The sequence below is a fragment of the Quercus lobata genome, chromosome 6, assembly GCF_001633185.2.
Source record: "Quercus lobata isolate SW786 chromosome 6, ValleyOak3.0 Primary Assembly, whole genome shotgun sequence".
In the NCBI taxonomy this organism is placed as follows: Eukaryota; Viridiplantae; Streptophyta; class Magnoliopsida; order Fagales; family Fagaceae; genus Quercus; species Quercus lobata.
The window spans coordinates 6,643,140-6,652,252 of record NC_044909.1 but is presented as its reverse complement, the minus strand read 5'-3'; the positions used below and the strand labels follow the sequence as shown (position 1 = coordinate 6,652,252).

General features: G+C 32.5%; 1 protein-coding gene across 1 annotated transcript; it reads left to right on the top strand.

The window, feature by feature from the left end:
* Nucleotides 1-2,956: 2,956 nt before the first annotated feature.
* LOC115993868 (sugar transporter ERD6-like 16) lies at nucleotides 2,957-7,513 on the top strand. Its single transcript, XM_031117848.1, has 18 exons — nucleotides 2,957-3,374; nucleotides 3,624-3,686; nucleotides 3,771-3,860; nucleotides 4,295-4,354; nucleotides 4,475-4,540; nucleotides 4,636-4,701; nucleotides 4,811-4,886; nucleotides 4,994-5,058; nucleotides 5,154-5,246; nucleotides 5,331-5,411; nucleotides 5,670-5,754; nucleotides 5,894-5,940; nucleotides 6,020-6,082; nucleotides 6,191-6,250; nucleotides 6,354-6,407; nucleotides 6,524-6,583; nucleotides 6,689-6,803; nucleotides 7,044-7,513. Exons 1-18 carry the CDS (start codon nucleotides 3,180-3,182, stop codon nucleotides 7,157-7,159), a joined length of 1,455 nt encoding a protein of 484 aa, XP_030973708.1. The 5' UTR covers nucleotides 2,957-3,179; the 3' UTR covers nucleotides 7,160-7,513.
* Nucleotides 7,514-9,113: the final 1,600 nt, after the last annotated feature.

Genomic DNA, 9,113 nt, shown 5'->3' with positions numbered 1-9,113 from the left:
AACATGACCCATTTATTAAACGAGTCAGTCATATCGACTTGTTTATCAGATTTTATCAAAATGAAAAAAAAAAAATTATGAAAAAACAAACAAATAAATATTTTTAATATAAAATTCAGAACTAACGAGTAATTGTATCACAAATAATTATTTAAAACTAAAGTATATCACAAATTATCAATCACAATATGTCAAAGAAAATAAACCACAACAACTAATAAGTTTATATACCTAGAGTTTGAAGAGTATATATATATATATATATATATATATATATATATATTTTTTTTTTTCCACTGGGCAGTAGTAGTGCCATTGCCCTTTTTTGTTTTGTTTTGTTTTTTTTTTTTGTTTTTTTTTTTTTTTTTTTTTTTTTTTTTTTTTCAGTATTGTTGCCCTTCTTTTTCTTTTATTTCTTCTTTTTATTTATTTATTTTTTTTTGATTTTCTAGGGCCTGGCGTGCCTCTTTCTTTTTTTCTCCTGGCAGTAATATTGGCTTTTTTTTTTTTTGGATATTATTTTTATTTTTTAATAAATTTAGGTGATTGCTCTTTTTTTGTGTGTGATTATTTGTCATTTTTTGTTTTGTTTTAATTAAGCATCATTTTTTAACAAGAGTATATGAGTAAATTTATTTAAACCCATTTTTTTCATCATTCCACTTTTCCATTTCTAACCAAACAAAAAGGAAAGAAAATAAAATATTTTCTATTCTCCTACTTTTTCATCCTCCAACTATTTTCTATCATCTCACTTTTTCACTTCTCCAACCAAACGGACTCATAGTCTTTTTTTGGAACTTGGTTTTCTAAAAATTTAGCTCCAATGTGAAACTTGATTTCATCAAAGTCAAGTTTTATACAATTCAAAGGAACATGGAACTCTAATTTGAGAAAATTGAGTTTCACATTTGCCACGTATAATTCAATTGCATAGAGCTTGATTTTGACGAAGTCAAATTCTACTTAATTTGAACTCAATTTTGAGAAAATTGAGGTGAAAAAAGCTACTATCTCTGTCTTAATTTGTTTGTCTTGTTTAAAGGGCAAAATTTAGGTACAATACTTATGTGTTTTTCCTTAGGTTTCATTTCTGAGATTCAGTCATGTGACTGTACTTAACTAAAAATACACTTTCATTTTATGTGAAAAAAAAATCACATGGTTGAATTTAAAGAAGGAAATCTAAAGAATAGCACCTAACTACTGTACTTAAGTTTTGTCATTGTTTAAAAAACTCAACTTTTTAAGGGAACATTATTTATTATCTTATTTGTTGTATAAAAATTTATAAATTTCCAAAATTACCCTCATTCATTTAAACCATAGAAAAAGGAATGGCATTGACTTTTTAAATAAAGAAAATGGTAAGATATAAATTTTACTTATTGATTTTAAAAAGAGTACATTTAGAAGAGGCTTTATAACAAAATAATTTTAAAACCGAATATTTAACCCAAAAAAAAAAAAACACTCAACACTTGCTTCCATAACGTTTGACTGTCTTCTATAAAGAAAAGAATACAAGCCAAGAGCGACAAAGTGCTAGCTCCTTCGATTCAAAAGCAAAATAAAAAAAAAAATTTAAAAGGAGTTTCATAAACTTCCCTCATGCTTCATGCTTGACAATTGACATCAATCATAATATGTTAGTGCATCCTTTGGTTCTATTGACTTCTCCACGTTGCTTTGGTGTGGGTTTTACTTAACTTAACTAGTAAAGTTTTTAATAGTTGAATAAGAGATTTGATATTCAATTTTTGCCTACCTCGAAAACTAATTGGTGTCTTGTTCTGATGAAAAATAGTACAATTATCAGAAGCGGGCGTAATATGTTAAAACTCTATAATTTAAATAAATAAAAAATGTGCGAGGAAAGCGTAAAAGAAGTCAAAAAAAAAAAAAAAATCACCAAGCACTATTATGACTTTCCTATGATCTTTTTAGCAAAGATAATTATAGACCATTTCAGCTTCCTAATAGGACCTCATCAAGAATTTTCTTTTCATTGCTCCAGTTGGGACATTAGCAAGAAAAATGGTCCTAATAATGATACTAACTTTTCTTTTTTACTCGTCAACTAATTAATAGTCTCTAATTAACCTTTTGCACTGTGTGAAAAAAGTTGACAATTGGCCAACATGGAAAATTGGCAATGTCCCAACAATCATTGCATTGCCGCCCATTATATTAATAGAAAATTTTAAGCACAGATAAACTTTGTAAGCTCTATTTATAAAGAGTTGTTCCAAGACCATAAATTATTTAATGATTTTTTTGCCGCAATTTTGACAAGACAGATTGTAAGTGATTAACCATCACTTACACGTGAACTTACTATTTTTATGTATGAACCCACCATCATTTTTTTTTTTACCATTAATCACACTTTGTCCCGTTGCTTGAAGGTGTGAAAAATTTAGTGGTCTTAGATTTTTTCTTTTAGTGTGCGTTTAAATACAACTTATTTTGCTGAAAACAGAAAATACTGTAGCAAAATAATTTTTAAATGTATGAAAAATTACTGTTTACTTTTTTTTACTGTTCATATGCTTTGGTGACAGTGCACCAGGCGCTGGTCTTAAAAAAAAAAAAAAAAAAAAAAAAAAAAAAAAAAAAAAAAAAAAAAGCTGAAAATGCGCAAGGAGAACAAACGTGGACGTGAATGTGCTATCCAAACCAACCTTTATTATTAAAAAAACAAAAAAAAACGTACCCATCAGTCCAAGTAAGAACCACGTAAGCAGAGATAAACAATCAGAAGTAATCATGCATTCTAGACAAAAAAAAAAAAAAAAAAAAAAAAAAAATTCACATGCAAATTGGCAAAGTGCTTGCCCAGTTTCATCAGATCTCTGATTCCCTACTGCATTTTCAACAGTCTGAATATTGGTTGTATGTATCTTGTTTAATCACCACGTCAGTGCCAGCCATATCCCACATGCAATTGTATTCTATGTTTCTTTTACATCTTTCTAATTGTTAACCAAATTTTTTGTTTATCAATCGGTGCTATCAGACAAAATCTAAAAAAAATCTGGTTGTTTACTACACGTATAAATACCTCAGAACAAATCCATATCTTTGCTCACAACAAGTCCTAGTCCTCGACTCCTTAGTCCTTTCCCACTTTATTTTTTTTCATACTATTGTGGTGTTCTGTTTGGAGAGAGAGAGATATGGCAATTGGACAAGTTAAGGATGCTGAGAATAGTGATGAAATAAATGGCCTTCAATATTTGGAACAGCCATTAATCCAGCAAGATAATATTGTTTCCCATAAAGATGATAAAAATGTTGAAGGTGGATCCATTGGAATGGTTTTGCTCAGTACATGTGTTGCTGTTTGTGGCTCTTTTGAATTTGGATCATGTGTAAGTATATTTCACTTCTCTCTTATACGTGTCCAACAAAAAGCAGCTTAGGAGTTTAGGAAAAATGTTGTTCTTTTTTCCAAAATGTAATGGCATTCCTGGTTTAAGAGAGTTTCTGGGGTTACTAAATCTGTTTCTTTTTTTGTTTTTTCTTTTGGTTAGGAACCAAAAAAGAAAAGAAAAAAAAAAAAAACAAAAAGAATAAAAAAAGATATCAAGTTTGTTTAGCTTAAGTTATTATTTTGGCAGGTGGGCTATTCAGCACCCACTCAATCTGCAATCACAGAAGAACTTAATCTTTCTGTAGCTGAGGTAGGGCTTCTTTTCCTCTCTCTTTTAAGATATAGTATCAAAATTATATGAATTGCTACTAATTTATTGAATGTCATATGACAGTACTCCATGTTTGGCTCCATATTAACAATTGGAGCAATGTTTGGTGCCATCACAAGTGGTAAAATTGCAGACTTTGTTGGTCGAAAAGGGGTATGTTAAACTTGAAACTGATTAGCTAGTGCTCAACTTTTTCATCTCTATTGTACTTCATACATTTTACAAAGTGACGTGTCACACCAAAGAAATTTATTTATTATTTATTATTTTTTGTTTTTTTTTTCCTGTCTGAGATAGAAATCTACTTTAGTCTAATCTAAGAATGTATGTGTGTGATGCTCCCTCTAGGAGATTTAAACCCTAACTCTTTCCCTCTACATCCACACCTACACCCACACCCTCACAAGCATTTATGCTTGTGGAGTAGCAATCACGCTAAAGATGCGTGGTAGTATTTATTATTGTTGTTGATCTGGCACTATAATCACATTTATTGTCACATCATTTTGTAAGATTTTTGTAGTGAAATTGGTATTAGTTTTATCATTTTCATTGTACTAAACTTTCTGGAGATTTAATGGGAGCAGGCAATGAGGATGTCAGGTGTTTTCTGCATTGCAGGATGGCTTGCTGTATATTTCTCTAAGGTATGCACTGTTTGCACATGTTAATTCTTAATGTAAGAAATAAACTGTCATCTTGCTGAAATTACTAGCTGCTATGGTTTTTTTTTAATTATTATTTATTTCTGCACGGCTTTAATATAGGGAGCTATTTCACTTGACATGGGAAGGTTATTCACAGGATATGGAATTGGAGTTTTTTCTTATGTGGTAATTATTTAATATCAATATCCCTTCTTTATTTTGTCACCTTGTAATGATAAAATTTCGAAATTTTAACAAAATTTAACAAAGTGGATTAACAGGTGCCAATATTTATTGCTGAAATTGCTCCAAAGAATCTGCGTGGAGGGCTTACAACATTGAATCAGGTGGGAGAATTAATCATGAAGATTATATTCTTTATGAATCTTGCTAACTGATTGAAGATAAATTGGTCAATATCTTAGTTCTTTCCCTTTTCTTTTGCTTGTTCTGCAGCTCATGATTGTCACTGGATCATCAGTTGCATTCTTAGTAGGATCAGTCATAACATGGAGAGCACTTGCTTTGACTGGTAAATTCTAAAATTTGAGTATTTTACTCTATATGTATACAGAAGTGTGTGTTGAAAAGAAAATTCTAAAACTTTACTAAAAATGAAGTGTTGGCTTTGATTTGAAGGGCTTGTTCCATGCATATTCCTTCTTGTGGGTCTATGTTTTGTTCCGGAGTCTCCCAGATGGCTGGTGAGTATTTAAAAAAAAAATGTAAGCAATTTTGTTTTCAAATTAGATATGAGATTGAACAAGAAATGAGACCAAAAGAATGTCATTCTTTGCAGGCAAAGGTTGGCCGTGAGAAAGAATTTCAAGTTGCGCTACGAAAACTTCGTGGCAAAGATGCTGATATTACTTTTGAAGCTGCTGAAATTAAAGTACTTCCCTTCCTAACACCCACATAAAGCTTGCTAATGTAAATTTGTATGTCTGAGGAACTGACTCCTTATGTTTCTTGGCAGGATTATTTTGAAACTCTTAAGACACTTCCAAAGGCTAAAATGCTGGATTTGTTCCAAAGCAGACATATTCGCTCCTTGATTGTACGTGTCTTTTTATATCTATAGAAATGTACATTTGGATTAGCTTATTGTTGAAAACTTATATGCTTATTTACTGGAAGTTAATAAAATTTCAGTTGTACGTAGAAGAAGTGAGACTTCAATAAATTGTACAATTGCAAATAAGTAGAAAAATTAAAAGAAAAAAGCTGATCCAAACTTACTGAAGTATGTTTAGGCTGGTTATCTGAGAGGCCTTTTATGTTGTACTAATACTTGCTGTTTAGTGACTATTTTCAGATTGGAGTAGGAATAATGATATGTCAACAATTCACAGGAATAAATGGAATAGGTTTCTATGCAAGTGAAATCTTTGCAGAAGCTGGTAATTCTGTGTTTCTATACACTTCATTCCTTATGCCCTTTTTTTTAACGCGTCTTTTCTCTTGAAACTTATTTCTAATCCTTTCATATCACTTCATTTCTTTGGAACTTATTTTTTAATTGAATTATCTAAACTGCAGGGGCTTCTCTGGCCAAAATTGGAACCATAGCTTATGCCTGTATCCAGGTATAATTTCTACCACTGTCCTCAAAGTCACATCATTAATTCTTAATCCAAACTCAGATTATCTGATATTGATTCACAGGTTCCAATAACTATAGTGGGCGCAATGATGATTGACAAATCTGGAAGAAAGCCACTTATTTTGGTAGATAATGTCATAGCATTTATTTTTTGAAACTTATGAAAATTATATCAGAGGGAGAGTAGTATTTTGATGCCTACTGAGTAATGAAAATTGTTTTTGTGTATGAAGATTTCTGCAACTGGGACATTTCTGGGCTGCTTTGTAACGGGCACTTCTTTCTTTCTCAAGGTAAGCCATCAAAATTATCCCTGTGTATTAAAAAGTACTCTTTTATCTAGTTGTTTCTTTTACATTTTAGTCTGAACTTTATTTTTTGATCATTATGAATCAGGGCCACAACTTGTTGCCTGAGTGGGCACCAATATTAACTTTTGTTGGAGTGCTGGTAAATTAACCATTATAACTGCAAATTTGTGTAGAACATGATCACCTTTTTGCCACTCCAAAATAAATATGGATTTTTATTTTATTGATTTTATTTTATTTTTTCATTTAAATCAGTTTTTCATAGCATTTTTCTCTATTGGAATGGGAGCAGTCCCTTGGCTGATTATGTCTGAGGTAACTTTCTACATTTTCAAAGTGAATTTGTATGTTTGTTTAACAAATTAGCATTCGGTAACATGATAATTTCATTGAGCTTATCTGAAACCTATTGTTTTGCAGATTTTTCCAATTGAATTGAAGGGGGCTGCTGGGAGCTTGGTGGTGCTAGTGAACTGGTTGGGTGCTTGGTTAATTTCATATACATTCAACTTTCTTTTTACCTGGAGTTCCTCAGGTAAAGAAAAACAATAAGTCTAATGACAACATTTTTCATAATAACTGAGATGACAGGTTGTGATCAGCGGTGATCCCATGTGAAAGTGATGTTGTGCTAATTATAACCTGCCACCTCAAGAAATTGTGAAAAAAATTTGTGGATTTCTTTTGTCTGTAGCATTGTTAGCACCAAACAAGTGCATTGTAAGTTTGCATTCTTGTATAACTGACACTTCTATGTTTGATTTTTCTTTTCCAGGCACTTTTTTCCTCTACTCCGCATTCTCTTTGATGGCTGTTCTATTTGTGGCAAAGGTAGTTCCAGAAACCAAAGGAAAAACACTAGAAGAAATTCAACAATGCATAAACTCCTAGAGAGGGAGAAGGCTACAAAATAAGAGAACGAACAATAGCTGGAGAAGCTCCTTGACAATTTGAGTTGATTGTGGCTCAAGAAGTATCATCTTTATTTGGTGCTGAAAATCCAAGTTCAAATGCGGCAAGAAGATACTAAACATTTTATTAACAAATTCTTTGGGCACCAAGTGATGCGGGAGACGCAAGAAGATTTTAATTTAGTATTATTTATGTTTGCAAGTCAATTGTATTTTTTATGTTTTAGGTCCTAGTAGTTTATTAGGCTATTAATATTTTAATTTGGAAGTAAGGTTATTTTTGTAATAAAGCAATTAGGGTTTCCTAGCCAATTAGAATTAGGGTTTAGTCATCCTTTATAAGCAACCTATTGTACTCCTTGAGGAGATAGTTGATATTTTGATGAATGAAAAAAAATGGCAGTTTGGTCTTTCTTTGGTCTGGTACTGACTCCAGGTCTACCCTAGGTGCTGACCTCTAGTGGTTTCCCTGTTTGGTGCTGACTCCAAGTAAGGCCTAGGTGCTGACTCCTAGGTCATGTCCCTTTATTGTTGTTTTAGTTTTATTCTGGTTTTCCTACGTCATATTTGGTATCAAAGCAAACATCGATCTGTTGAAGCATCACTGCAGGAAAGAACCAAAAAATATCACCCAAAAAAAAAAAAAATTAAAACTTTCATTGCCTTGTTTCTCATCCCATCAAACCACAAGACCCACACAAAAGCCAACCACCATAAAGGAAAACAAATCCAGAAAACCCATAACCCACTCCACCAGAACAATATCACAAGAATTCGTTAATACCGATCTCACCTCGTTGTTCCAAAGCCATTGCCCACAACTATCACAAGCTGCCAAAAGGGTTAGCCACCACAACCACAACACCGTCGGAAGGCTTAGCCTCGCATGCCGCTGGTTCTACTGCAATGCCAAACCTGCATCTATCCTATCTCATGAGGTAACCCACTGGCCTGTTTAAATTCCCCTAGTCCCCTTCTTTAGCCATTTACATGACATACCTGATCTGATTAACCTTATACTCATCTGACCAAGCTTTTTGTTTTTATTATTATTATTTTTTTTTAAAAAAAACTAGCGCATTTGTCTCTCAAAATTCTACCTAACCCATTAGCCACTCAGACACAATTTTACCCGGCCCAAATAAAGAACCCAACACAGCCCATTATAAATTTAGCTTAATCCAATAAACCAACACCCAATTTAAAAAAAAAAAAGTTCATCCTATTGCAAAACCCACAGCCCGATCCTTTTAACAAGCCCCAAGTCCAGCTTATACAACTCCAGTTTTCCTTTAAAAGTGGAACACTTGGCCCTCACAAAAAAAAAAAAAAAAAAAAAAAAAAAAAAAATCAGAACATCAGTTTCAACTTTCGATCTCTGTGTTTTGTGCCCCTAAGTTTGAGCTAAAAAAAAAAAATGACTTCCTTTCATAGTGAACTTTAGAAGCAGCTTAAGGAGGCTGGGAATAGACTCCTTAACCCTCCTTCCTCCATTGATGACCTCCTTACTCTTCTTGATGAAGTTGAAAATTTGTTAGTATATGTGGAGCAAGTACCATCCAAATCAGTGCGAGGTGCACTTTTTCCCTCAGTAAAGGCTCTAATCAATAATAAACTTTTGAGACATGCTGAAATGGATGTGAAGATTTCAGTTATATCTTGCATTATCGAGATTACAAGAATAACAGCACCAGATGCCCCATATAAGGATGAGCAAATGAAGGAAATATTTCAGTTGATTGTGACAGCATTTGAAAATATGTCTCGTGTGTCTACTCACTCTTATAAGAAGGCGACTTCAATTCTTGATACCATTGCGAAGGTCAAGTTATGCTTGGTGATGTTGGATCTTGAGTGTGATGCATTGGTTGTTGAGATGTTTCAAAGTTTCTTGAAGATAGTTAGGTCCAACCATCCACCTGCTGTACTTTTAG